Source organism: Cladophialophora bantiana, assembly GCF_000835475.1.
Source record: "Cladophialophora bantiana CBS 173.52 unplaced genomic scaffold supercont1.5, whole genome shotgun sequence".
In the NCBI taxonomy this organism is placed as follows: domain Eukaryota; kingdom Fungi; phylum Ascomycota; class Eurotiomycetes; order Chaetothyriales; family Herpotrichiellaceae; genus Cladophialophora; species Cladophialophora bantiana.
This window is the reverse complement of record NW_015971579.1, coordinates 1,363,034-1,388,975: the sequence shown is the minus strand read 5'-3', so window position 1 is coordinate 1,388,975 and position 25,942 is coordinate 1,363,034. Positions and strand designations below refer to the sequence as shown.

General features: G+C 52.3%; 12 protein-coding genes across 12 annotated transcripts; 7 read left to right on the top strand and 5 right to left on the bottom strand.

The window, feature by feature from the left end:
• Positions 1 to 307: 307 nt before the first annotated feature.
• Positions 308 to 1,342, bottom strand: Z519_04098 (ornithine carbamoyltransferase, mitochondrial; the record flags this gene model as incomplete). The annotated part of the gene is made up of 1 exon (XM_016761844.1): positions 308 to 1,342. One exon carries the CDS (start codon positions 1,340 to 1,342, stop codon positions 308 to 310), a length of 1,035 nt encoding a protein of 344 aa, XP_016622182.1.
• Positions 1,343 to 1,641: 299 nt separating this feature from the next.
• Positions 1,642 to 2,637, top strand: Z519_04097 (uncharacterized protein; the record flags this gene model as incomplete). Its single annotated transcript, XM_016761843.1, has 1 exon — positions 1,642 to 2,637. The coding sequence occupies one exon, from the start codon at positions 1,642 to 1,644 to the stop codon at positions 2,635 to 2,637; it is 996 nt and encodes a 331-aa protein (XP_016622181.1).
• Positions 2,638 to 2,929: 292 nt separating this feature from the next.
• Z519_04096 (uncharacterized protein) lies at positions 2,930 to 5,329 on the top strand (the record flags this gene model as incomplete). Its single annotated transcript, XM_016761842.1, has 2 exons — positions 2,930 to 4,963; positions 5,006 to 5,329. The coding sequence occupies 2 exons, from the start codon at positions 2,930 to 2,932 to the stop codon at positions 5,327 to 5,329; spliced, it is 2,358 nt and encodes a 785-aa protein (XP_016622180.1).
• A 278-nt stretch (positions 5,330 to 5,607) lies between these two features.
• On the top strand, positions 5,608 to 5,952 carry Z519_04095 (uncharacterized protein; the record flags this gene model as incomplete). The annotated part of the gene is made up of 1 exon (XM_016761841.1): positions 5,608 to 5,952. The coding sequence occupies one exon, from the start codon at positions 5,608 to 5,610 to the stop codon at positions 5,950 to 5,952; it is 345 nt and encodes a 114-aa protein (XP_016622179.1).
• Positions 5,953 to 8,941: 2,989 nt separating this feature from the next.
• On the top strand, positions 8,942 to 9,283 carry Z519_04094 (uncharacterized protein; the record flags this gene model as incomplete). Its single annotated transcript, XM_016761840.1, has 1 exon — positions 8,942 to 9,283. One exon carries the CDS (start codon positions 8,942 to 8,944, stop codon positions 9,281 to 9,283), a length of 342 nt encoding a protein of 113 aa, XP_016622178.1.
• Positions 9,284 to 9,541: 258 nt separating this feature from the next.
• Positions 9,542 to 11,722, bottom strand: Z519_04093 (uncharacterized protein; the record flags this gene model as incomplete). The annotated part of the gene is made up of 4 exons (XM_016761839.1): positions 9,542 to 10,259; positions 10,315 to 10,445; positions 10,502 to 10,785; positions 10,852 to 11,722. The coding sequence occupies 4 exons, from the start codon at positions 11,720 to 11,722 to the stop codon at positions 9,542 to 9,544; spliced, it is 2,004 nt and encodes a 667-aa protein (XP_016622177.1).
• Positions 11,723 to 12,120: 398 nt separating this feature from the next.
• Z519_04092 (uncharacterized protein) lies at positions 12,121 to 14,143 on the bottom strand (the record flags this gene model as incomplete). Its single annotated transcript, XM_016761838.1, has 8 exons — positions 12,121 to 12,340; positions 12,388 to 12,656; positions 12,707 to 13,017; positions 13,064 to 13,094; positions 13,143 to 13,188; positions 13,277 to 13,472; positions 13,522 to 13,736; positions 13,785 to 14,143. 8 exons carry the CDS (start codon positions 14,141 to 14,143, stop codon positions 12,121 to 12,123), a joined length of 1,647 nt encoding a protein of 548 aa, XP_016622176.1.
• A 487-nt stretch (positions 14,144 to 14,630) lies between these two features.
• Z519_04091 (uncharacterized protein) lies at positions 14,631 to 15,769 on the top strand (the record flags this gene model as incomplete). Its single annotated transcript, XM_016761837.1, has 4 exons — positions 14,631 to 15,305; positions 15,357 to 15,436; positions 15,489 to 15,529; positions 15,585 to 15,769. 4 exons carry the CDS (start codon positions 14,631 to 14,633, stop codon positions 15,767 to 15,769), a joined length of 981 nt encoding a protein of 326 aa, XP_016622175.1.
• A 952-nt stretch (positions 15,770 to 16,721) lies between these two features.
• Positions 16,722 to 18,431, top strand: Z519_04090 (uncharacterized protein; the record flags this gene model as incomplete). The annotated part of the gene is made up of 3 exons (XM_016761836.1): positions 16,722 to 16,933; positions 16,994 to 17,968; positions 18,017 to 18,431. 3 exons carry the CDS (start codon positions 16,722 to 16,724, stop codon positions 18,429 to 18,431), a joined length of 1,602 nt encoding a protein of 533 aa, XP_016622174.1.
• Positions 18,432 to 19,111: 680 nt separating this feature from the next.
• Positions 19,112 to 20,934, top strand: Z519_04089 (uncharacterized protein; the record flags this gene model as incomplete). The annotated part of the gene is made up of 3 exons (XM_016761835.1): positions 19,112 to 20,292; positions 20,345 to 20,475; positions 20,540 to 20,934. The coding sequence occupies 3 exons, from the start codon at positions 19,112 to 19,114 to the stop codon at positions 20,932 to 20,934; spliced, it is 1,707 nt and encodes a 568-aa protein (XP_016622173.1).
• A 335-nt stretch (positions 20,935 to 21,269) lies between these two features.
• Z519_04088 (uncharacterized protein) lies at positions 21,270 to 22,421 on the bottom strand (the record flags this gene model as incomplete). Its single annotated transcript, XM_016761834.1, has 1 exon — positions 21,270 to 22,421. The coding sequence occupies one exon, from the start codon at positions 22,419 to 22,421 to the stop codon at positions 21,270 to 21,272; it is 1,152 nt and encodes a 383-aa protein (XP_016622172.1).
• Positions 22,422 to 23,394: 973 nt separating this feature from the next.
• Positions 23,395 to 25,037, bottom strand: Z519_04087 (uncharacterized protein; the record flags this gene model as incomplete). The annotated part of the gene is made up of 7 exons (XM_016761833.1): positions 23,395 to 23,953; positions 24,057 to 24,166; positions 24,220 to 24,340; positions 24,394 to 24,621; positions 24,674 to 24,794; positions 24,852 to 24,928; positions 24,979 to 25,037. 7 exons carry the CDS (start codon positions 25,035 to 25,037, stop codon positions 23,395 to 23,397), a joined length of 1,275 nt encoding a protein of 424 aa, XP_016622171.1.
• Between the last annotated feature and the right edge of the window lie 905 nt (positions 25,038 to 25,942).

Here is a 25,942-nt window from a genome sequence, read left to right as displayed (position 1 = left end):
TTGGAGGGGGGGAGACGACAAGACGAGAAGCAGATGATGTCGGTGTTGGAATGTTTCTCGTGATTTGAAGACCGAGGCATGTGCTTCCCACCAGCTGTTTGTCCAATCACAATCTTCAATGCGTTTATGTAATTGAGACTGGGATTCTGACGATTCCTCCTCGCGGAAGTGGTCACTCGGCGTCCCTCTCCCTCGTGGATATGGGCTTGAAATACCAAGTACTATTATCCAATGGTCTCTTTTGCTTGTGGCTGGCGCCAGCTAGTCCATGCATGGTGACACATGAAAACACCTTACTCAATATCCATTACTGCTCGGCGGTTTTGACCTCGCCTTTATTCACCACAAACGCCTCCAACGTGGCAATCGCCGACCACAGTCTGTTTTGGGCCTCCGGGAAAACCAAAGATCGCGGGCCATAGAATACTTCGTCGCTGACTTCCTCCGGATGCCGCGGTAAACAGTGCATGAACTTCCAATCCTCCGCTGCGCCTCCTCTGCGTGCCATTTCTTCCGTCACTTGATAACCTTCGAACGCCATCAGGCGCTTTTGCTTCTCGGATTCCTGGCCCATGGAGATCCACGTATCGGTGACTATGATATTTGCATTCTTAACTGCTTCCTCGGGGATGTTTGTTTCGAAAAGTTGTCCGGGCCCTGCAGCTTCGATTTCTTGCTTTATGTTCGGGGGAATTTTGTAGCCCTTCGGCGTTGCTACTGCCATGTCGATCCCCAGCTTCCTGGCACCGATGCACATGTCGTATAATACATTGTTGGCATCTCCCACCCAGGCGATCTTCAACCCCTGCAATTTCTCCGCTGGCGTGGAAAAGGTTTGTGTCAGGGTCGCAAAGTCGGCAATGATCTGCATGGGATGATAGGTATCGCACAGTGCATTGATCACGGGCACAGAGCTGTCCTTTGCAAGGTTTGCAATCTCTGAGTGCGCCCCGACTCGTGCCACGATGCCCGCAACCATGCTCGATATCACCACCGAAGTATCATAGAGTGACTCGTTCACACCAAGTTGTATGTCATCCTTACCCAGGAACATAGGGTGGCCGCCCATCGCTACAACGGCTCCCTCTGTCGAGATGCGCGTGCGCGTGGAGCGCTTGGAGAAGAGCATTGCGATGGTCCTGTTTGAGAGTGCGGTGCGCTGGGGCCATGTTGGCTGGAGGGCGGAAGTTCTGTAGGTCGTTGCGTTATTCACGAGGGTATTCAGCTCCGTGGGTGTGAGCTCGGATATGGACAGGAGGTGACGGGGACCGGGTTTTGTAGAGGTAGAAATTGAGCGGCCACATTGGCGTAGCGGGGACAAGAAGGGACGTAGAGCTGCCATGGTGTTGGTAATTCAATGTTGGCACTGTGAAAGGGTAGGAGGCATTGCCAGCAATGCGAACCTATGAGAGATTCCTTGGAGAGGAAGATTTGGTATGGCGTGCAAAGTAAATTTTTCTTTTTTACGAGTCACACTCTCATGAAAACATTGCAGCTGCAGCAGCCTGCGGGCTGTTGCTCCGCAGTCTGAAGGGTTTGGTTCGTCGATCTCCCGTGAGGGGAAAAGCGTCGAGCCTTGTCCACAAGCTTTTCTCCCAAGCATATGACTCGGTCCTCCTCCGTCCATTCCATCCAGGCAATATGAAACATCCTCTGCTGAGCAAGCCAATACTGCTCCTGGATGGTGGACTGGGCACGACGCTTGAAGACGAACACGGCATAAGATTCTCGTCTGCAACACCGTTATGGTCGTCTCACCTTCTAGTTGACAACGTTGCAACCCTCCAAACGGTCCAGCGAGATTTTGCAGAAGCAGGAGCGGACATTATTCTCACTGCCACTTATCAGGCAAGCCTCCATGGCTTCAAAAACACCAGGGTTGCAAGTAAGGATGGTATAGCCCGAGATGAGGCGATGAGATATATGCTCTCGGCGGTCAGAATTGCCCGGGAAGCCTTCAATGGACGACCAGGCCTGGTGGCATTGAGCTTGGGTGCATACGGGGCTACCATGGTTCCTAGTACTGAATACAGTGGACAATACGGGGAAAGGACTGAAGACGATCTTCTCAACTTCCACCTCGAAAGGATCTGGTGCTTTGTGGGTAGTCAAGAGTGGAAGGATGTTGATCTTGTCGCAATCGAGACGCTCCCGCGAATCGATGAAGTGAGAGCGGCAAGGAGAATGATGCAGAGAGTACAAGACAAAGAATACTGGATATCCTGTGTCTTCCCAAATGATTCTGAGAAATTGCCCGATGGGACTGGGGTCGAAGAATTGGTCGAGACTATGCTGGAAGGAGAGCGACCTCCGTACGCAATCGGTATCAACTGTACAAAGGTCTACAGAGTCGCTAGCTTGATTAGGAGGTTTGAAGATGTCGCTAAAATGCATCCTATAGACCTTCCACGGTTGGTCGTCTATCCAGATGGCGCTGGCAAAAAACTGTACAATACCAAATTGCAGCAGTGGATTGGCGATGACGAGGGTCAATTGCCATGGGACCAGCAAGTATTCAGCATTGTCAAGGAAGTCAAGGAGAGAGGCCGATGGAAAGGAATCCTTGTGGGTGGATGCTGCAAGACAACACCGGGGCATATCAAGAAGCTGGCTGCGAGACTTGGAGGTTTGACATAGAAAATACCGAGTACGATGGGTGGGAGCTCGGAAGACTTTCCAGTTGTGTTCTCCCCGCGATACATGCGGCTTGGCGTGTGCCGGGCGTCGAGGGCGTGTTGGGCGTACCGGGTATAATTATTCGGTGCCTGCGGGTTCCTTGCAGATTGCGGAGCGCCAATTGTCATGCCGAGTTTCATCTTCATGGTCGTCATCACTTTCTTTGCCTCTCACCACTTCAACCACCATTGTCTCTATTCTCCCCCATCCCATGATTTGAATCAACTCCACGGGGCAGCTCCGACTGCTCACCATGGCCTCACCACAAACCTCCCCGCCGCCGTCCGAACGAACTCCCCTCCTCTCTGGTCCTGAAGATGACCCTCGATCAATTCACTCTGACGAACCGAATGGATATGTGGCTCCTCCGTCGCCCGAGCCGTTGGACCCTCCAGCCAAAAAGCATCAGCAGAGATGGCCTAGCATTGTAGCCCTGACCATTCTATGCCTGGTGGTAGTGGCCGTCTGCTTTAGTTTGACGCTACCATCCACCATCAAAGAATATGCGAAAGAAGCCCTTGTCTTCGAACCCACCAAGCTCTCCATCGATTCCTTTACCTCCCTGGGCATCCGTGCGAGGATCCAAGGAGACTTCTATATGGATGCCTCAAGAGTCCACAACAAGGCAACAAGAGATTTGGGCAGATTTGGGACCTGGATTGCAAAGGAAGTTAAGAGTGGGGAATCCAAGGTCAATGTCTATCTCCCAGAATACGACAATATTCTGTTAGGCACAGTCACCATCCCTCCTATCCGGGTCACTATCCAGAACCACCGACTCAACCATCTCGATTTCTTTGCTGACCTGGAGCCGGGCGATCTAGATGGGTTTCGGAGACTCGCGAAAGATTTCATGGACCGCAGATTGGATGAAATTACGGTCGATGCCGTTGTGACCGTCTCCCTGCAGAGCGGATTGATTAGATTGGGCAAACAAACCATTTCACAAACTCTACAATTCCAGGGTGGCGATGTGCCGGCCGTTCCAGACTTCGACATTCAACAACTTCGTTTTGCCGAATATGGATTGCCCGGACACCCTGAAGGCGTCAAGGCCATGGCGACAGTTTCTGTGATGAATCAGTATCCTGTCAAATTTGACGTCCCGCCGTTGGCGTTTGAGGTCCTTCTCCCAGACTGCTCCGAGAACTACCTTCTCTTCGGAACAGCCAGGACTGATGTCATCCATATCTTGCCCGAGCAAAACATCAGCGCAAGTGTGATTGGCTTGGTGAAGCAATTACCTACGTCGCTGACATCTGTATGTCCTGGCTCGAAATCCTCCCCACTGGACAGCCTGGTTGCAGACTACCTCGCTGGGCGAGATACTACTGTGTACATCCGTGGAGGGCAGCAAGACGAGAACACTCCAGATTGGATAGGAAAGTTATTACAGGAGACCGTGCTCCCATTTTCGCTTCCTGGCCATCCTTTTGATAATCTGATCAAGGAATTCTCTTTGGCGGATGTTCATTTTGCTCTGCCAAATCCTATGACCGACTCACGGCCGGAGATATCTGCCATTGTCAAAGTTTTAGTCGGGCTCCCTGCTGAAATGAATATCAACTTAGATGTTGATAGGGTCAGAGCCGACGCTGACGTCTTCTACAAAGGAGAGCTCCTGGGCAACCTTGATCTCTCAAAATGGCAAGCAGCGAATGCGACGCAGGTAGATGATGACTTATTAATCCAGTCAATTGTCAAGGATGCGCCGCTCGAGATCAAAAACGAGAGTCTGTTCTCCCAAGTTGTACAAGCGCTGATATTCGGGAAAGGGGCTTCGCTCTCGGTGCAAGCAACTGTTGACGTCAACACACATACAGCGCTGGGAGAATTCGTGGTCCGAAGAATACCAGCAAAAGGCCAAATCTTCATCAAACCCCTTCGCAGTGGGGATTTTCAGATGCCGGAAATAAAGGGTATGGAAGTCGTTGCTACATCGGAAACCTCATTAACTCTACAGGCAAGGGTTAATGTGACGAATCCTACGGACTACTCGGCGAAGATCCCGTACTGCAATGTCAGTATATGGGTCAACGACACCCGAGTCGGCTATGCATGGGCGTCTTCACAACACGTTGTGCCCGGTCCTAACAACTTGACTGCAAATGCCTCATGGGAAGTGGGTAACATTGGAAGAGAATGGCTTTCGCAATATATCTCGGGGTACAATACGAGCCTGACTATCAAGAGCCACGCTGGCTCGATCCCGAATTTTCCTGATCCCGGCGTGGAAATGACGGTACCGGCTCCACATATGCTGTCGCACCCCTTGAGAGAAGCAACGGTACGTCGCTTGACGCTTCCGAAATTTGGCTGATGGAAACAGATGCATATTTTTTCGTCGACCGCGACATTTATTTTGGTATCGCCGCTCGCCTTTTACGTTACAAGCATTACAGCAGCCGCCTTCTACAACGGGTCAGAAGTCGGAACGATCAACTGGGACTATCCATTCGCAATCGAGCCTGGGGAGAATCTGACCCCAAGATTGCCTGTCGAATGGGGCAGTAACGCCCTGGGTACCATCAGAGACGCGCTGGGAGGCACTCTGAAATTGGACGCAAAGGCAGATGTTGGCGTGAGAATAGGGAAATGGCAGGAACATGTATGGTACGAAGGGAAAGGATTGGGAGCGAAAATTAGACTATAGCTTTGATACACGGTACGTTTGGGCAGGGAAGTAAGGGATATCAGCTGACTCTGATAGATACTCTCAATATCATTTAGATTGCTTTTGTAATCTTTCCTGGTGGCGCTAACTCGCTCGAAAGGGGAAGAATTTTCTGTGATTCGGCGCAAGCTCGGAATCTGGCGGATACTCTACCGGTCACGTGGTAGCTCTGCATTGAGGTATAATAGAAGGCCACATTCCTTCATGCCGATGCTGTTCCTCTCCGGCTCAAGCTCCTGCATTCAAACACACTCAAAATGAAATCCATCAATCCCCAACTCCGTAAAAAGGGTCTAGAGATGGTCCTGGAACCCTCTGTCGACCCGTCGTTTGGACCCGTCTACACTTTCCAGTCAGTCAAGCCCGGCATGACGAACAACGACGTGGCGTACCGGCTGTACTATGCCGGGGAGGTGTGCAAGTGGAGTGCAACCAGGAGGAAAGCCATCGACAAGGCTGCGAAGAAGATCAAGGCCAGGAAGGATAAGGAGGAAAGAGAGAGGAGCCGTGCGGCGACTAAGAGCGCCACTTCGAGTTCCGGTTCGAGCCCCAGGTCGAGTTCGAGCTCGAGTCCGAGTGAGAGTGAAAGTGAGAAGCGATGAGGAGTGAGTGGACACAGCAACAAAATGCTGTGACAATTTTCGGAGAGCAACAAGTTCAGCAGCGGCACGGTTGTCGCCCAGCCTCGTCGTCTCCAGTGGAGTGGTCTAGGCGACGAGGGCTCATGGCCGGGAGCCATCGGGGAAGCAAGCTCCATCTCTATGTTCTTTATCGAGAAGATGGATCACCGGCGCCGCTGCTCCAGCTCTCAGCCTGGATGTCTCTTGAAAAGAAATGAACACTCCAGCAAGACATCTGAGACGCCCACCGACTCCGTCAAGCAGTCACGAAACGGGACGATCACGCCGACGACCACAACTTCCGACTTCCGCTGTCCGCTACCGGCCCGTCGACGACGACGGCGGCAATCGCGATATCAGCGAGAAGTTCCTCTAGCTGCCCGATTCATCTCTTTCCTCACACCCGACTCTGCGGCGGTTCTCTCGGGGCATGAGGGCCAGATATTTTATTTTACATCCCGTCTGTCTCCATGGTTGACTCTCCACCGTTTGTCCAACAGAAGAAATCCGGATCAATCGACAGCACAGTCGTCACCGCCGTCTCCATCCGCGGGAACTTCCAACCCGCCCATCGTCAGTGCGCACGCCTTGCTTGCACAATCTCGCCCCTATCATCGCAGAAGTTGACTCCCTCCTTTGTTTCGCGAGTGTGCAGATGCGCAGACGCCTCCACGGGAGAAAGGTGCACAATATTGCTCCAAAATGCTCCTTTGAACCGAGCTTAGTGGCGCGCCGGCGGGAAGGGAAGGCTTCCACGACACCAAAAAGGGAGCAACAGTTGGTTGGCTCAAGGTCAGTCACGGACCACCACTACCAGCACTCACTCACTCGTGAGCGCATTAGGAGATGACGACGATGTTGGGGGGGGAGGGACGAGGCGACCGGCTCATTTGTGCCTCTATCGGCGCCGGTCAACCACGACAAATCCGCTAGGGATAGGATGGTATGGCGCATGTTAGGTTAGATTGGATTGAAGTGGTTGTAAGCGGACCCAGTTTGTGTATAAAATCATGAAAAATGATAGAAAGATTTAGACAGTACAGACTAGAGCTTGGCCTTTCGGGCCTCGGTAAGCAAGGGCCGCCCTCCCGCCCTTTGTGGAGGATAACTGCGTCCATACTCCCAGGCCAACTACTGCCTAGATTAATATTACTCGCGAACGAAAAAAGCCTCACTGCCATGTACGCTTTGATCCTCGAAACAGACAATCGATTAAAGGATGAATCGGTATTAGAGTTGCCTTGGCAGAGTCTTCACCGTCCAATGGCCCTGGATTTACAGGACGGTGTTGGCAGATGTTATGAAATCATTATCGTTCCCTACCGTGATAGAAATCGAGAGATGGGCAGCACACTGCTTCGCATACTTCTCGAAGTCGACGACTGCGGAATAATGCCCACGCCCTCAAACGTAATTCGACAAGTGATGAAACTAGTCATGCATCTCAGCAGGGTCTAACATTGCGTCGAGCGATGGAAGTGCTGATGCGCATACCTCATCCGAGTGTAATGTGTTGCCAATCCAGGGTTCCTTTCGATCAGGCGGTTGCTCCATCTCGACACGCCGCGGGTAAGACGATAAGTATCAAGGTTGATCAAAAACAAAGGGTCGGAGATATGCCATGACACGGCCTGCTTAACGAATTCTCCGCTCTGGTGATGAAGTTCAGCTGCTCGAGGACAGGATCGGCTCTCTTCAGAGGGAGAAAGAGGTAATCGAAGGAGGTCTGGGTGCCAAATCTTCCGCGCCATGGGTCCGTCGCGTGCATCCAATAACGGGAGCTATGGCAAGCTATCGGTATGGAAGACAATAACTCCGGTTAACTTGGGACACAGGCTCAGAATCTTCTCAAGGGATCCAATATTCACAATCGAGTCCATCAACCACGCAGTTGAGGTGATCGTTTGATGAAGTCCATTCTGCTCGAAAGCAAGTGAGTTTTGTGACCAGACTGGCTTCTTCTCCCCAACGTCAACAACGATAGAATCCAAGGCATCGGGCGAGGGTCGAGCCCAGCACCTAGGACAAGGCAGGTGGTGGTGAATGGATATTGGCCTGAGTAGTCTATCCAGGAGTGATCCTGCACCAACTCATCCCACCATACATCGTGGTGAGTCTTCGCATGACAGAGTTCATGTGTGATCAGCGTCTTATTTGCAAGGTGTTGAAATGTCTGAAGGATCTCTCCAGCAAGTTTCGGGGGAACCGGCGCCAGAGAGCCACTGGTAATGATCGGCAACGAGAACACGATATCGACCGCTGACTTTGCAGACAATGAAAAGTCGATCACGTTCCCTCCTCTTTCGATATGGAAATGAGGGGTGGGCAGCAAGTATTCGACAAGAGTTGATATAGAAGACACGTCGGCAAGTTTTGGGAATGCGAGGTATGGTATACCAGGTATATCTGGGGCAATTACTGAGGGTTGAGTGTCATTGTGCAATTCGTTATACTGAAGAGTCATGCATCACTGATGCTTTCGATGGCGCAGGATGCCTCTCTTGTTTGTTATCCTTCACTCTTTGCTGTTAAGCGTCACTGCCGCTCTTCACTGCCACTCACTCGCTCACTCGTTCACTCATGTCGGCATGCTCTCCCTGACATACAACCCGCGCAATTGACCTTCCATCCTGTGTGCTCTGTGTTTTGCCCTCATCAACAATCCCCGCGACACCTTCAAACAAGTCCTCTCGTCTCAACTCAGCCCAGGGAAGCGAGCGCTCAATGCAACAAGGTTCGTCGGTCAAAACAACCACCTGCGTCCCATTCCTGCCTTCGTGCTCATGCCCACTGTCAAAGCGGCCACACACAGACACCAAACAAGGTGGGCAACAACCTGAAAAAACAAAAACAAAAAAAAAAACTGCCGTTCTCCCCGAGACACGACAAGGGCTGGCTCACATTCACATCCACACCAACTTTTTCGTCCACCACTTTATCGAACCCCAACCGTAGAAGCAAAAGTAACATCATGTCCCGCAGCAGCTGCAGCAGCACCGAGTCCTCCGAGTTTGCCTCGTCTTCAACCTTCCGTTTACACTCAAACGATGACGACGACCCCGAAGTCAAAGAAGACCAAGACCACCAGTGCAACCTCCCGGTCCGTACCGTTGCCGCCGCCGGCGAACCCAGTCGAGGGAGAGGGCGACGTGTGTCGCGAGATTCAGACAAAACAGCGCAATGTGCGCGAATCACCACGGAAAATGAACGCGCGAGAACCGAGGCCGAGGCGGCGGGGTGTCATGTCAAGGACTATGCGACGGGATATGGCACCACGACGACCATGACTTCTTCTGGCGGCGGGAAGGACTGAATGAATGATTGAATAAGTATTGCCGACAGGGTACCCCGAATCGCACATGTGACCCGAGTCTCGTGCCGGGGGACCAGAAGTTCTTTCGGTGTCATGTTGCCCAATGGGTCGCAACTCATGGAGCGATTCGTCAGATTTTCTCATGAACGAGCTTTCCGGCCACCAGCTGATCTGATGAGTCAACTCCGGCAGAGCCCAAAGCTTCAAGCGGCGAAACCGGCTTCTGAGCTTCCGCGCAAGATGAGACGGGGCCCCGATTCATCCAAAACAAAACTGTACAAAATCTCCCTCTTCCGCTCGCCGTGCATCAAGCTCATCTCCCCACCAAAAGTCTTCCTCCCCCGCATCCTGTTTGGTCCAGACGTTCTCCATGACACTCAGCACGGTCACGTACATCTGATATCCGAACTTTCCGTACCACCGCCTGCAGTATTCTTCCGCAAGCTCGCGATGCGTGAAATGGCGTGTCTCTGATCCCGCTATGAAGACGGGGAAGAGGAGCTGCTTCTGAATCAACGAAGTGGGTCGGCAGGCCGCGACGTGGTCGAGGCAAAGTCGGGAAAGGAACGAAATTCGTGCTCCCAGCTTTCTCGGACGATCACTCCTTTGGCTCTTAAATACCCTGAGGATGTAGATCAACAATGCGTACCGGAATCCCTCGCAACAGTGATATCGATCGCGTTCGGTGTGCATAGCTTCCTCGTCGTCGTCCGAGTCGCACTGAAGGCCTCGGCCGGGATATTCGTACTTTGTAATTGACTGCTCAATTTCCGCCACCAGCCCCGACACCGCCTTGCTCCACTTTCGCCCAGAGAGGTTGGCGAGCTGCATCATCGGAACGAACAGTTCCCGTGGGCAGCCGTTCAGCTGGTAGAATGTCCAAGGCTGACGTCCTTCGGTTTTGAGGACAGTTTCGAGGTATGCGTAGGGGAGAACGCATTCTGTTCGTGCTAAAAGGGATACCATGGCATCCCACCTGGGCTGATCAACCAAGGATTTCGGAAAGAGTGGTAGGTCGTGCTCAGGCTTACCAAAGAATCATGGAGACTTGGACATTTGCCTTCCTGCTCGCTGACCATCTTCTCACCCCACCGTAGAGCTCGAGAAGGTGATATGCATCGGTCAAGTGAGATCTCCATATATTGAGTGATGAGATGGTGGCCTTTCGGCGAAAGCCAAATTAGCATAAAACGAACATCGCCTGCCGCGGTCACGCACCTCAAGTTGCCACAGAGCGAGTGCCGTGTCCAGCAGGCTCAAAGCGTTGTTATAAATGTCGGCCTCTGTCAATGCCCCCTGATATAACGTCATTGCCGTGTTTTTGTGGCTCAAAGTCTCCACGGGCGGAGAAGGCTGAGAAGGCGATCGCAACCGAAAGTGGCATGAAATGGCCATAATGGCATGCAGCAAATGTTGAGAGCCTTTGGTGGTTTCGGGTCGATAGCGGTAGGGGTTGACGCTGAAGTCGCTGGTGATTGGGTATTTGCAGAATTCTTGATCATCTGGAATGGCCAAAGTCAGGAAATAGCTTTCTGGGTTCGTCAGAGCTGGACAATCGGTTCACATACACATATCGAGAAGGCCCGAAAACTTGTCGTGCAATGTCGGAAAGCAGACTTGGGGGATGTGCGAGAGGCTGATTTGGCTCGCATATCCCGAGTCTGTGAGGCGTCCAGTCTCAGACGAGGAGCTGTAGACACTCTCCGACGAAACAGGACTCCATGCTGCTGGTGAACTTTGAGAATGCTGGATTTGCAGACATTGTTCCAGACTCTCGCTGTCAGGAGTCCCCACAGCTTGAACTTCGCTTATTATGTCCGAATCTAACTGGCCAGGTAGCCATGTAGCGGCCGAGGGAGACTGCAATTGTAGCGGATACAGCTCGACCTGTGCCCGGGCTCCCAGATATTCCCTGGCCACCGAAGGGACTTGGTATGCATCTATTGGCGCCTGAGGGGGATTCGAGTCGTCATCCGCACGGGTGACGTTGTTGATATCGAATGAGCCCTGGCTTGTCGTCGTGCTTCCCGGGACATGCTGGCGCTTTCGTCTTTTCGCTGGTCGTCCGGCAACGAACATGTATTGCCGCGGCTGACTGGGGGCAGACCTCTCGCCATGGCCCTCTTGAGAATCATGAGGCAGACCATTGCCGATGCAAGACGACGCGGCCGTGTCAACTCTCGCCGGGGAAAGGGTCGCCCGGACTTTCGGGGGCTTATCAGCGGCAGAGTGATTGCGGTGCCATGTCAACTGCATGGAATAACCCTGGCAAAGCCGTCCTGCTTGTTGGCATGTCGTGCATCGCGGCCTCTGTCTGTCGCAATGTAAGCCGAATGATTCACAGTTGTGACAGTTGGATTTCGCAAAGGCCAGAGAGTTAGTCCGGCGAGTCTTCGCCACGGATGAGCCTTGCTGATAAGGAGATAACGTGGTTGTCATTGTGGATGTCTGCCTGCAGCATCAATTGTTACTATCTTGAAGATGGCATGTGAGAGAATTCGGGTCCATGAGAACTCATCGAGACAGATGGGTGAAGCTGAAGATGGTCGGACTTGGTAGAAGGAGGAGAAGAAATGGGAAACGTCAACTTTTGGCGACTTGGAACTAGATGCGCACTAGCGGCGCCTGTCTCAAACACCCAGACCGAAGCGGCCATGCGGACATGGTACGAAGGTAAAAGATTGTGGATAATATTATAATCGACGACCGAAACAGGAATAGATTGTGCGGGCGGGAGATATTATCAAGTCCCACAAATACAGACTGGGACTGTTTCGTTGCCAAAAGAGCTCTATCTTCTCTATCAATACACCGGCCTCGGCTGGTAATATACCTTGCTACGCCTTCTTGGCTGAGGATATTGAGCGCTGTCTAAGTGCCTCGATGACCTCATTGTCGTCTCCGATTGCTACTCCTTCGATTGTCCGGTGGCCAAGGAGCTCATCATGGCGAGCCGCCTGAAGAAGTTCGAAGTTGATGTTTGGCCCTTTGAAAACATGTCTCTGGTTCGTGAACCAAGTGATGAGAAGGAATGAAACCAGACCAACGGTGACCACGCTAGCATGCCGTCAGCAGGCTCACTTCACACGTGTATTGGCACTTACCTGATCCAGTTCATGTTCTCGAGTGTGACAGGGTATGAAACAGGGATGCAGTAGATGATGTCGATGAAGACCACCCAGACGCAAGCAAGCACGTTCAGAGGCAGACCATATCTCCCCAGATCTAATGCTCTAGGCGGGAGAATCTTGTCTCGTCCACGCCAGGCCAAGATGCCTTGAGGAATAACATACGACGTCGTCATGAATACGATGCAAGCTCCAACCATGGAAGAGAATGCTGCCGAAGAACCCAAGAAGATCAGGCCGTATAGCTGGGTCATGGTCAGCAGGTGAGCGATTGCTTTGCCGGCTAGTGACCCACCGAAACGAGGGTTCCTTGCAAGCATGCTGCATTCAGCGGCATCTGCCATCGGGGGTGGACTTGCTTCCAATACTTTGACAGAGGAAAACAGTCGTCCCTTGAGGCTGACCACATTTGTCGACTCGCACTGGTAATGTTTGCACTAGCACATCCGAAGAAACAGATGGCAAATGCCACCATGAGGATCGAAGTGCCAGCTTTACTGCCCGTTGCTTGATAGTAGACCTCGATAAGAGGGAGGCCGGTGGGAGTCGAGATAACCTTTTCGAAGTCGGTGATCACAAACGACAGCGAGATCGCATAAGGGAAAGCTGAATCTTGTCAATATCACTGTCCTTGAATATCTGAATCACTCACATGTGACAAATCCCATTATAACCGGATACATCTGAAATAGTCAGTCGATGTGCTCTTGCGCTCGGACAGGTGGCCTCACAATCACTTTCGGTACGTTGACCGTCGGATTTGGGATCTCTTCGCACCTGTATCTTGCCGTTAACATTTGCGGTTGATTTTGAGGCGCAGCGACAATTGTTCCTCCCAATGACGCTGAATCTTGCAGATACTCACAAATGCGCACCAGCATCTACGCCAAGAAAACCATAGAGAGCATTCACAATGCAGAGAAGGAAGGCAAGGCCGTCATTCGACCATCCAGTGGAGTTGGTGGTGTCGGAAAAGACAAATTTGGCGGATTGATAATTTGGAGCGGCACACGCCAAAATCGTGATCATCGTAACAACCATAGTGACTGCCGAGAAGTAGACTGGTCCCATATCAGTGCATATCACAGTAATCCGAGAAGGAAGCCGTACGAATAAACTTGTTCCACATGGGAAGCCATTTTGTCGCAAAAACGTTCAGCGCAATGGCCAACCAAGTAACCACCACAAAAACCAACCAGATATGCCACCTTTCTATGACATAGTCTGGATGGTTGAGCACGGCAATCCCAGTGATCATAGCTGCAATGAAGTTTGTCACGCTAGCAAGACCTAGCCACCATCCTAATGTGCTGATTCCCGCAGATCTGGCATGGCTTAGCAAGAGCTGTACACGGTCATTTTTTTCGACTTACATGTACGAAGCAAATGGAGCCCATTCAGGACTGGAAACCACAAAGGACCAGTAGTACTGAGCGCCGGCTACAGGAAAGGCACTAGACAATTCAGCCATGCCAATTCCTGTGACTGCAGTCATCAACGCGGCGATGGTGAGAGTCCAGATGGAACCGGCAGAAGAGGCCTCGATAAAGCCAGTACCGAAAGCACTGCCAAAGCCGTTCCAGGTTGCAAGGAGAGCATAAGAAAGCGATATCAGGGAGAGTAGAGAGAATCGACGCGGCATAGCTCGGGTATAACCCTGGGCCTGCAGTTCGAGGTCGTCGATGTCGATCTGTGCATTTTTGCGGTCTCCTGCGGCGGAGGAAGTCGCCATACTGAGGCGTTTGGAACGGAAGTCTGTTCCGAAGAGATTGAAGAAGATGTCGCTGCCCACGAGGCAGAAGGCCTGCTTCCATGATATGTATCTGCTCGTCTATACGAACGCGAAGCTCGGCGTGATAAGCTGGGGATAGACCTCGATTGCCCCTCTAGGAATGAGAGATTAGTCCTGTACGGTCCAGACCCTTGCGATAGGTTGACGAGATATACTATGCAACAGCCTCGGCAGCTAAGTGGTTCGGCTTCAGGGCTAGCTTCCAAGCTAAGCGAAATGTCGCAGGGTGATAACGCCGGATTAGGCAACTGAGTTTGTGGAGATGACCGACTTGAACCAGCCTCTGAGATAAGAAATACGAGTAAGCCACAATTGCCTATTTTGGTAGGAAAGGTTATGACTCGTCAGTGGAGGAACGCGATCTGTTATATACGGGCTCGTGAGGGCAGGGAAATGAGCCTGGGAAAGTTGTAAAGAACAGCGGAGAATGGCAACCACAACAGTCACAACCACTGAGACGGAAAGGGCATTCATCCCAATCAAAGCTGAGAGTCTTCCACCCGTCCTCACCTTTGAGGCTGATGCGGATCCAGCAGATGTCATCAAAGCCCTGAAAATCAGTGGCGGATGCAGGGTCAAAGCAGCTGTTGATAAGGACATCCTTTGCCAGGTGGAAAGAGAGCTGCGTCCACACATCGAAGCGGATGTTGTGTGGGAGGGAGACTTCTTTCCAATTCAAACCCGGAGGGTTGAAGGCATGATTGGCAAGAGTCCAATCTGTGCTGAGCATATCATCAACCATCCGCTCTATCAGGCTGTGTGCAAGGAGTTCCTGACGACCAAGAACTGGTATTGGAGTGGACAGAAGAAAATCTTCGCAACGTCGGATCCCCAACTCAACAATTCGATATGCTTCTCCATCGGACCAGGAGCATGGGATCAGCCTCTGCATAGGGATAGTTGGTGTCACCAGACTAATGAGCAAGAAGTCGCCGTTTATCCTGACAATTATGACCGAGATGTTGGCATCGGCTGGTTCATTGCTGGCAAACCGGCAACTCGGGAAAACGGTGCGACGAGGTTTATTCCGGGCAGTCATCTCTGGTCCAAGGACCGACCTCCTCAGGAGGAACTTGCTGTACATGCAGAGTTAGAACCAGGTGTAAGTACCCTTCGTCACGTCGACACCTGAAGGCACTAATGGTGTAAATAGGATGCCTTTATGATGTTGAGCTCATGTTATCATGGTGGATCTGCCAACAAGACAACAGACCAGGAACGCTTGCTCTTCAGGTAAGCTCCCATGTATAAAAACACAGAAAAGACGAAGGGCTGACCATTTCAGTTGCTTCATGACCAAGGGCTGGTTGCGCCAGGAGGAAAACCGTGAGTTGCCTTCCCTTCTCTTTTGACAGCTGTAAAGGCTAACAAGCTGTGATAGAATACCTGGCAATTCCAAGGGACGTGGTGCTTAAAATGCCTGTTCATATTCAACAGCTCATGGGTTACAAGCTAAGCCAGCCGTTCTGTGGGTGGGTGGAAAGTGATGACCCACGTGTTGTTCTAGACCCGTCATTGAAGGATGATCCGTCCGGACATTATGACGAGGATGAAGACAAGCACTAAAACTTGAGATATCTCGGCAGAGAGGCACGGCAATGTGTGAATGTGTGTATGCCGTGTATCCTGCGATTGCCCAAGTCAATTCTCGGTAACAGCGGTAGGGTGTAATCAGAACTCTCAGCTCCATGAGTCTTGTGTCGTCTGTCATGTGTGACGGTATGGGCACAGGTGGAGCAGATTGAGTCCGTGTTGCTATTATGGTTGCTATCTATCGTGAATAATAAGCTGAAGAGGAAAGAAAACAAGCTTCTTCACTGTCGCCGTCACTGTACCGAATAGACCGAGATATGCCAAGGCCTAGTGGTGCTAACGTCGCAAGCGTGACAAGCTAGTATCGCACTAACCCAGTTCCGGCAACCGATACGAAAGGCAATGCCAAGATGGTCCTGTCACGTGCGCGCACTAACCTGTCCCAGAATATCGCTGTTGTCCAGTGGCGTCTATACATTATTAGCAGCTGTTATTGAGTCTGGTCGTAATAGTCTTTGTGACAGTCTTTAACAGCAGTAGGAGGTCTTCAGATCTCTCATCTCCATCATCAGTCTTCTCTCATCTGTCATGCGTCAAATGCTCAAGATGGCAGGTTTGTTCCAAGTTTGGGAAAAGGATCAAAAAGCTCGACATGGCTGCCAAGGGGCAAGTGAAAGCGGTTTGATTGGCGACCAAGCGAGACGAACTTCCTCTTACAGAAATCCATCACCACCACCATCCTACTCAAACATGCCTGTTCTTGGGGAGCCAGCCAAGCGTCCGCCACGCGCTTTACCATAGGCGAACCCTCCATGATGCCCGCCCCCGGACTCCGTTGGTTCGCACCCCCTTCACGGAAGCGGCGCGCATCACACTGCGGGGTTACAGGCCATGGTAGGATTAAAAGAAGAATGTCCCTGTCGCAATCTCAGCTGCTCCTGCTACTCCGTTCGCCCACAACACACTCTCTACAGATAGGACCGACATGGCCGACAAGGACGTTTCTCTCGCGACCCCGAGTCTCGTACTCTCGCCACAGACAACGGAACAGTCGGTTGGCGATGAGCCGACACTGTGGAAATCCATCAGGAAATGGCCCAAGGTCCTAGGATATTCTTTCGGTTTGACGGCAGCCATCTTGCTCTATGGATTTGACACGTCGATAGTGGGCAACGTGTCGGCCATCCCAGCGTTTCAGTGAGTATGCCACATCCCTGGTGTTTATACCGTCCCTAGGGTTAATCGTATCGTTCTCAGGGAAGACTATGGCCGCGAATTGAATAGCCGCCACATCATCCCGTCAATGTGGATGGGGCTTTGGAATGCTGTCAGTCCGATTGGCATTATGATCGGAAGCATTGTCGCTGGCTGGCTTCAGGACCGTGTTGGGCGGCGTCCGACACTCGCTCTGGGAAGCCTCTTGTCAGCTGTGGGAGTGGCCATCATATATTGCTCGCATTTCCTCGGCGCACTGAATTTACGGAGGGGGACTTTTCTCGCAGCCAAGCTCATTATGGGGTTGGCCATCGGATCGCTCCTGTGTACCACTCAGACCTACCTCTCTGAGATCCTGCCTCCGAAGCTGAGGGGATCAGTCATGGCCTTCTTCCCGGTCTTCACGCTCCTCGGTCAACTGATTGGCGCAGTCGTCGTCTATACTTCCTTGAAGTACCCGGGTGATCGGCCTTACACCACCCCGATGGTCGCACAGTGGGCGTTTTCTGCTATCCCTTTCGTCCTGGCTCTGCTGGTGCCAGAGAGTCCGGCTTATCTGCTCCGAAAGAGGAAATATGACAAGGCATTTAAAGCTCAGCAACGCCTTGATACTTCGAGAACGGACACCCGGAAGAACATCGATGCTCTGTTGTTCTCGTTGCAGAAAGAGGAGGAACGCGCCAGACACGATCGGGCGACGTACATGGAATGTTTTCAAGGCACAAACAGACGACGCACGCTGATTGTCATCTTCGCAAACACGCTCCCTCAGCTTTTTGGACTTTCCCTTCTCGCTGATGCCAGCTATTTCATCCAGGTCGTCGGCATGAGTGCAGACAATGCTCTTCTATTCCTTCAACTTGGCGTTGGGCTTGGGCTACTCGCCAATATTGTCAGCATGTGGGTTGTGACAAAGGTTGGGCGGCGAGTCCTTGGCATGACGACGTTGATTGGTAGCACGGTCCTCTGGCTGGGCATGGGGATCGCAGGGTGCTTTGACGGTGTCGTCGTGATCTGGTATGAATTTCTCCTCTTCATTCAAGGTGGCGGCTGATCTATCTGCAGGTACACAGCGGTTACCATGATGGTAGTTATCGTGGTCGTAGGGGTTGGAATATGGCCGGTCTCGTACGTTGTCGGCGCCGAAACGTCGGCTCTTCGACTTCGTGCAAAGACACAGGGCATCGGATGGTTTTCGGGAGCTCTAGCGCAGGGAGCCTTCGGTATCAGTCTCCCTTATGCGTACAATGTCGACCAGGGTGACCTCAGGGCCAAGGCAGGATTTCTCATTGCAGGCTTCTCTGCCATCGCTTTGCTGATGACTTGGCTCTTCGTTCCCGAAATGAAGGAACGCACTCCAGCAGAGATCGATATCATGTTTGAGCATCGTTTACCCGCCAGGAAATTCAGAGACTGGAGATGTACAATTGCCGAAGTTGCTGCGAATGATTCCTTCGGGTCCGAGGCTCATCTGGCATAGGAGGACTGAATTGAGGAGTTTCATCGTTCTATTTGGGTATGTCAGCACACGCGATCCCCCGCAGCCTTGCTTATTGACACTAGCGCGGACTCCTGGTTTGGGTATTAGCCGGTACTGGGCAGTACCTGTGCAGCCCACCGACAGTCTAGACTCACTGGAAAATGCTGTGTAACCCCTCGATGTCTCGCTTCGCACGTGAGGCTGCTACGCCTGAGACATAGATATTTACTCTTCTGGCACTGGCAGAGCATGTCTTGGATTTGGAGCTGGTAAACTTTCCACATCTTGAGAGGACCTCGGCAATCGCAGTATCCGGCAATATAAAAATCGAATGCTAGGTAGGGCGTTCCACGGGTATGTCGTGTTCAGACCCCTCACTCCGCTTCCATCCTCCATCGGCCCATCGCAAACCCGCCCAACAGGGTTGTGGAGAATGCCACACCCGCCACTGTCAGCTGACCTTGGCATGTGAATGGATCCTCGGTAGCAAATCAGGAACACCTGGAGATATCTAGGACAAAGGTGCCGAGTGCGGCTTCATGACATGGCCCGCGGGATAAAAGGTGCATAAAGGGTGTGACAGATCTCCCCTTCGATTGCGACAAGAGTATATCCTTCTTCTCTCGTCTGCACGACTCTTGCCTTGACTTACCCGTATACCTTTCTTTAATCCCAACAAGATGACAGACACAAACCCATCCCTGGGCGCTATCGTCCATTGCGACGTCCTGGTCGTTGGGGCGGGCTTCAGTGGTATGTCCATGCTATATCGTCTCCGCAAGGCTGGATTCGCCGCAAAGGTCTTTGAATCTGGAGGCGACTTTGGCGGCGTCTGGTACTGGAACCGGTATCCTGGGGCCCGCGTGGATTCCGAATGGCCCTACTACCAGTTGAATATCCCTGAAGCATACCGGGACTGGGAGTTCACCGAAAAGTTCCCAGGTCACAAGGAGATCCGCGCGTACTGCGCGCATGTCGACAAGGTTTTGAACCTGCGCAAGGACGTCCAGTTCAACGCGCATGTAGTCGATGCCCGATGGAGCAAGACCGACGAGATATGGACCGTCAAGACCGAACAGGGACACATTGCGCAGAGCAAATACTTAATTCTGTGCACTGGACTGCTGCACCGTAGGCATGTCCCGGATTTCCCCGGCTTGACGACATACAAAGGAATCCTGCACCACACAGGCTTCTGGCCGGAAGACATGAGTGTGAAAGGAAAGAGGGTGGCAGTCATTGGAGCCGGCGCCACTGCCGTTCAAGTTGTGCAAGAATTGGCCAAGGAAGCCGACCAACTCACCGTCTTCATGCGGCGGCCCAGTCTATGCTTGCCTATGGGCCAACGCCCACTCAGCCCTGAAGAACAAAAGAGCTGGAAGACTTATTTCCAGGCGCTATTTCGCGAAGGTCGTCAGTCAAGGGCCGGATTTCCCGGCACAGCCGAGCCATGCGGCGTGTTTGACGTATCCGACGAAGAGCGTGAGCGGCATTTCGAAGACATCTGGGCTAGAGGCGGCTTCAACTACCTCATGGTGAACTACAACGACGTCGTCCTGAGCAAAGAAGCGAATCAGAAAGTATACGATTTCTGGGCCAAGAAGATGAGGCAGAGGATCAAGGACCCGAAGAAACAAGAGCTGATGGTGCCAGTCGAGGCGCCTTATTATTTCGGCACGAAGAGATGTCCTTTGGAGCAGGACTATTATGAGATGCTTGATCGCCCGAATGTCGACATCATTAACATGAACCAGAACCCGCTTAAGACTTTCAACGCAACCGGCATGTCGATGGAGGACGGCACCCAGCTGGATTTCGACGTGGTGGTTCTCGCGACTGGTTTCGACTCGTTTTCCGGATCGTAAGTTCTAGCCGGCTATTTCATGTGAAGATCACCACCTGACCGGTTCCAGGTTAACGCAAATGGGATTGAAAAACAAGGATGGTGTTGATATCAAGGATGTCTGGAAAGACGGTATCCGGACGTACCTTGGGATGACGTTCAACGGCTTCCCCAACGCTTTCATGGTCTACACGCCTCATGGTACGCGGTGGTCCCCTTTCTCTTCCAGGCGGCTAACCCGCTCAATTCTGACTTGCTTACACAGCACCAACGGCACTGTCCAACGGACCTACCATTATCGAAGCACAAAGTGATTTCATCCTGACCGCCATCGAGAAGCTGGAGAAGGAAGGCGCCAAGACGATCGAGCCGAACCGCGACGCCGAGGATGAATGGGACGCCATGATCGACGCCATGAACAAGCACACGCTCTTCCCTCTAACAAACAGCTGGTGGAACGCGTCAAACATCCCCGGGAAGAAGGTTCAGATCCTGACACACCCCGGCGGCATCCAGATGTACGAGACGCAGTGCCGCGACACGCTGGGCGAGTGGAAGGGATTCACGGTTGTATACAAGGAGGGGGAGAATGGCGTCGTCAAGGAGAATAGCCTGCATGCTAGTACAGAGAAGAGCGTGGAAATTCCTGTCCCGGTCTAGTTGTGTCCAAGCTCAGGTTCGTCGATTCTGATGTCTATTTGAACATGGTTCTACATGGAAGACTAAGCAGAAAGAGAGAGACCGGAGAGCTGCTGGATCACAGCGAACATTGACGAGAAAGATATTATACCGCCGAAATGCAACGCAAACAATGCATGGCTTTTTGCACCAAGATAATGCATTCCATCTTCGAGACGATTCTTTCCATCGTAATATGTTTCTCCTCCCGTTTTTTTCGCCAACGTCGACGGGGTTTACCACACCTTTTCCCCATGGACTCAAAGGGGGTTTCTGGGCCTACTTATTAACATGAGGTCCGTATAGGGAGATACTGACTACCAAACAACCAACATCCTCACCTCGACGCTCCGTTGGAGCCTCTCGTTCTCCTGCTGGGGGAGAGTAAACGCACTGTGCGCGACGAACTGCACGACCTCTTCGCTCTCGCTCTCGCTCCTCCCGCCGCCGCGGCGGTGCGTCTCGCTGTCAAACAGCTTCAGGGCATACACCTCGTCGGGCGTCTGCTGGCTGATATAGTACCACTGGTGTGTGTGCATCTTGTTTCCGTGCTGCTGCTGGTCGGGCGCGACGGCGAGGATGTTCTCGCTGCGGAATTCTTGCGCGAAGCCCGGCCGGCCCTTGTAGACGCGCTGAAGCGCGATATACGGTGGCTTGGCGGTGTTGGGCTGTAGTAGTGTTCGCGGGTCCATGACACCCAGGGGATCGCGACGGACGGGTTCTAGAGGTCGCCACACACTCAGCATAGCCCATCGCGGACCACTGTAGTTCTTCCCGCTCCATTGCCAGTGGTCGCTTATGCCTTCCTGTCTCATGGCTTCGTCCTCACCGCCGATGATCTCGTCGCGCAGTCTGAAGAACTCGGCCCTCTCCGACTCCGTCGTGCCTTCCATGTTGTTGTTGTCCTCGAAGTACGTCGGCACGATGGCTCGCAGTTGTGCTCTGGCTCCCGCGGGGGTATAGTCGCCGTGGACGATGAAGAAAGGCTGCATGCTCTGCTTGATGAACCTGGGATTCTTGGGGTCGAAGCCGTCCCTGTCGGTCTCCTTGATGTCTCTGGCGGTGGTGTTGACGGCCGCGGCGCTGCGCACGCCCAGTTGCGCTTTCAAGAGTGACACGAGTTCCGGCCAGTAGGTGGCGTTGATCAGGTCCGTGTTGTGGAAGTCGGGGACGGAGTCGCTCTGCGCCGGCAGAAGGCCCGAAGAGTGCCGCAGGACTTGGAAGCCGTGGGTGGAGAGGTTGAAGGAGGAGAGACCGAGAGCGCGGATGTCAGTGACGGGGCATTGAACGCGCTGCAGCTCCGTCGACGAGCCATTGAAAATGTGCAGGATTTCGGATTCCTGAGGGACCGAAGTGCTGCCCCAGTAGTTGAACGAGGCTGTCAGTGTGTCCTTGTCCTTGAGGCCGACAGGGTATGAAACCGGGACCTGACTCGTCGTAGTTGTCGTTGTACTTGTAGTGGCCGACATATTGAGCCTTCGCACTGGCGGTATCATCCAAAGAGAATGTTCTAGATGAGAGCCTAGCCTTTTCCAGGGCCTTGTCTTGAACGTGATGGTGTTCCCCTTCTTGAATCTGAAGTCACAACACAGACGGTGAGATTGTATATCCCCTTGCCTATGCCACTTCTTTTCACATACACACATACATATACACACATGCTTCTCTCCAGGCCAACAGGATCAATCCCTCGTCTAGGACGCCTAAGGCAGACAGGAATGAAAGTCGAAGAAGGGAGTGAGAGTGAGAAACAGGTCATGCAAGGATGTGAGTGAGTGAGTGAGCACGTATGTGTGAGAGTTGAGTGAGCGCGGTCCTGCTTTTCTGTACGTACCGAGTCCCCCTCCTCGAAGAAGTTTCCGTTCTGTGCTTTACACCAGCCTTTACATATGGACCTTAACGGGCCCAATGGGTTGGTAGGTGGAATGTTTGTACCCCGTTTGGAATGGACGGAGAAATTGCGTGTACAAAGGACGCGGCAGCAAGGCAGTGAGACAGGGTAGACGGGACGCCTAAAGACCTTCTCCCTCTCCTTTGCTCTTTCACAGCGACGATATGGAGAGAGTGGTGGGGGGAGATGGCGAGCCTCGCTGATCGTCTCAGCTTCGTGTGCCCAAATGATGTACTCCGTACGAACTGAAGTCACTGACCAGGATTATCTCGGTAAAGACACGATTTAGGAGTCTCGAAGGCTAGTGAGTTACTTGCTGATCTCCATCAACTCAGGGCGTTTGAGTCTTAATGCTAACTGGATCGTGGGAGCGCGTGAAATAGGGAGCATTATTATGTGTATGTGTATTGAGTCGATATTCCAATATATAACATATTCAAACAATGGGTATCGATGGATGTTCTTGCTGACGTGGACAAGGTAATGGACGTGGCGTGCTGCTGTGGTTGCTCTCAAAAACTCCCAACAAGCCACCACTCTTCTTGCTCTGACTACAGTGCTCCGGTCGTCTCCTCTCTGAACTTCTTAGTCCCCAGCTTGCTCGTGTCGTAGCCATGCTCCTCCAAATAGCGCCGGAACCGCTCGTCCTCTTCCTCAATCATGCCCTGCCCTACGTTTGGCAGTCCCACGAAGGCCACGATCGCGCTGAAGATGCACAGGCTACTGCTTACCCAGAAGGGGTATTGCCCTTGCTTGACCGTGTCGTCGCCGGCAGCATCGATCAAGAGCGGGAAGACATAGGTGCCGACAAAAGCACCCACTTTCCCCCACGCCGCTGCAATGCCGTAGAACTGTCCTCGGATAGGAGTGGAGGAGAGTTTCGAAGCAAAGAGGCCGATGTTGTCGCCTGGTCCTACCTCGCCCAAAGCCATGAAGATACCAGTCAGGATGATGAACCCGGCAACTCGAGACGGGTGGTTGAGTTCCGCGTAGGCGCCAGTCATGGCAAATCCGACGATCCCTTGCAACAAGACGCCCGCGATAAGGCACCATTTGGGACCAATCCAATCAGCAAGGAAAGCACCCAAAAACGAACCTGGGATCCAGAAACTGCAGGGGTGTGTTAGCCTTTGTACTGAATTTGATCAAAGCCCGGTGATGACATTGACTGCTCCGGCTATAAGGCAGTCTTTCAACGAGAAGACGAACTCACCTGTTGATTGCGGTGGCCATGCCGAAATTCTTCCAGAGGGGTGCATCGGTGGGCAGGATGAAAACGAGCCAGGACGATGCGAAGATGCCGAAGGAGTAAGCGGAGAAGTTCTGCCACTCGATCAGGATAGGCCACCAGCGCGGACACAAGGATTCAGACTTACATAGACAAACCAGATGATTGAAATAACCGTACATCTCCACCAATAGAACTTGACAATCAGCCACACAGGGAACTTATTCATCTTGTTGCGGTTATATTGCTCTGGTTCTTGCAGCTTGATTCTGAGGCACATCAGTAATGAGGCTTTCCCCAAATGCAAATGTGGACAGCTCACCGGAGGTAGAGCAGGCTGAGAGGCGGAATCGCGCCGAGAGCCAGACAGATTCTCCATGCTGCACGCAGATGGTTTTCACCAGTCGCAAGCACCACGATCATCGGGACGAATGCGCTGATGACAAAGCCGAGATCAATTTGAAAGTCGGTCGCCAGGATGAACCAGCGATTGCGATGGCCTTTCTTGAGTTCGCCGGTCGATTCGGCTGCGCCAACTGAGCCAGCAGGGCTTTGTATATGTCAGTAGATCTTCGAGGGAAGACGGAGAGAGAATGTCTTACTATTCCCCTCCTATTCCTAAACCGATCAGGAAACGGTAGGCTGAGAGCGCAGCGAACAGGCCTTGGGTGCTGCCGCCGGCTCCATATGCGCCGGCGCAAAGGATCGAAAAGATAATGAGAACTACCCATATCCATTAGCACCGATTTTGGGGGTGCTAGGGTTCGGGACGGGTCGTACTGATGGTGGAAATGAGCAACGTATTCCGGCGAGACCAATGATCGCTCAGAATGCCGAAGAACAAATGTCCCACCAGGCTGAAAGTGACACAGGAAGAGCGCGAGCAGCTTCAATGAGTGGTATCTACAATTCTATGAGATCGAGAAGCTTGCCGAAAGCATCACCGCAAAACTGTAGTTGGCCCATCGCTGGAGCAGGGACGCTCTTGCCAATTTTTAAATATGCCAGACAACTGCCTGCGATTTGACGAATAGGTCATTAATCAGAGGAGGGTGTGAAGAGCTGAAGTGGATGGATATTTTTAACTGCCCATGTGATCACCTTGAAACAAGGAGGAAATCAGAGCCTCTCATGAAGGACTTGAGATACGAAGGTGTTGTGCACCACAGTTGGGAAGCCGACGGGTGTGCTGTTAGCATCAAGCTGTCCGCATTGAACGTAAGCGCTCTCCTGAAACCCAATTCACGTTCTAAGACAGCCTTCCTACTCTTCCAAGCATCTTAAATGGGATTCTGGCAGAAGAACATCTGAACTCTTCATTGGCTGTAGCCCTCTCTCTGAATCACTTTCATGCTTCTGGGTAATTTGGCTTTCTGAGACGCAAATGCTTCCTTTTTCCGGTAACAGCACCCACTGTTGTCACACTTGAAGTATCGCATTGGAAGAATGAGAGGTCGATGTTGAATGTGGACCAACGTGAACAAGTGGATTTCGTAGCTAGAACTCGCTCTCAGCGCCCGGAATTACAGTAGCGTCGATGTCGTGGACGGCAGCCGTCTGCCAGAAGGACTATCCCGCATCGATTCCCGTGCCTCAAAACATCCTGATAGGCGATGGAGCCGATGCGAGAAGCTATTCCTGATTAAGGCCCAGAATGGAGGCGCCAATTTTGTCTCCACAATTTCTCCACCGCTAGTACAATAGTAAATTCTAAAGTTTGTGGTGTAGCAAGCGACTTCACCTTGCTCGCTAACTGGGTTCTAGTCAGTCCTGCTACGGTCTTCCTCTCGCAGGCCTGCAGCGATGTCAATCCTGCATATCTCGACTCCCTCGCCTCTGGTTATAATGGGTAGATTGGCGATAAGCACATC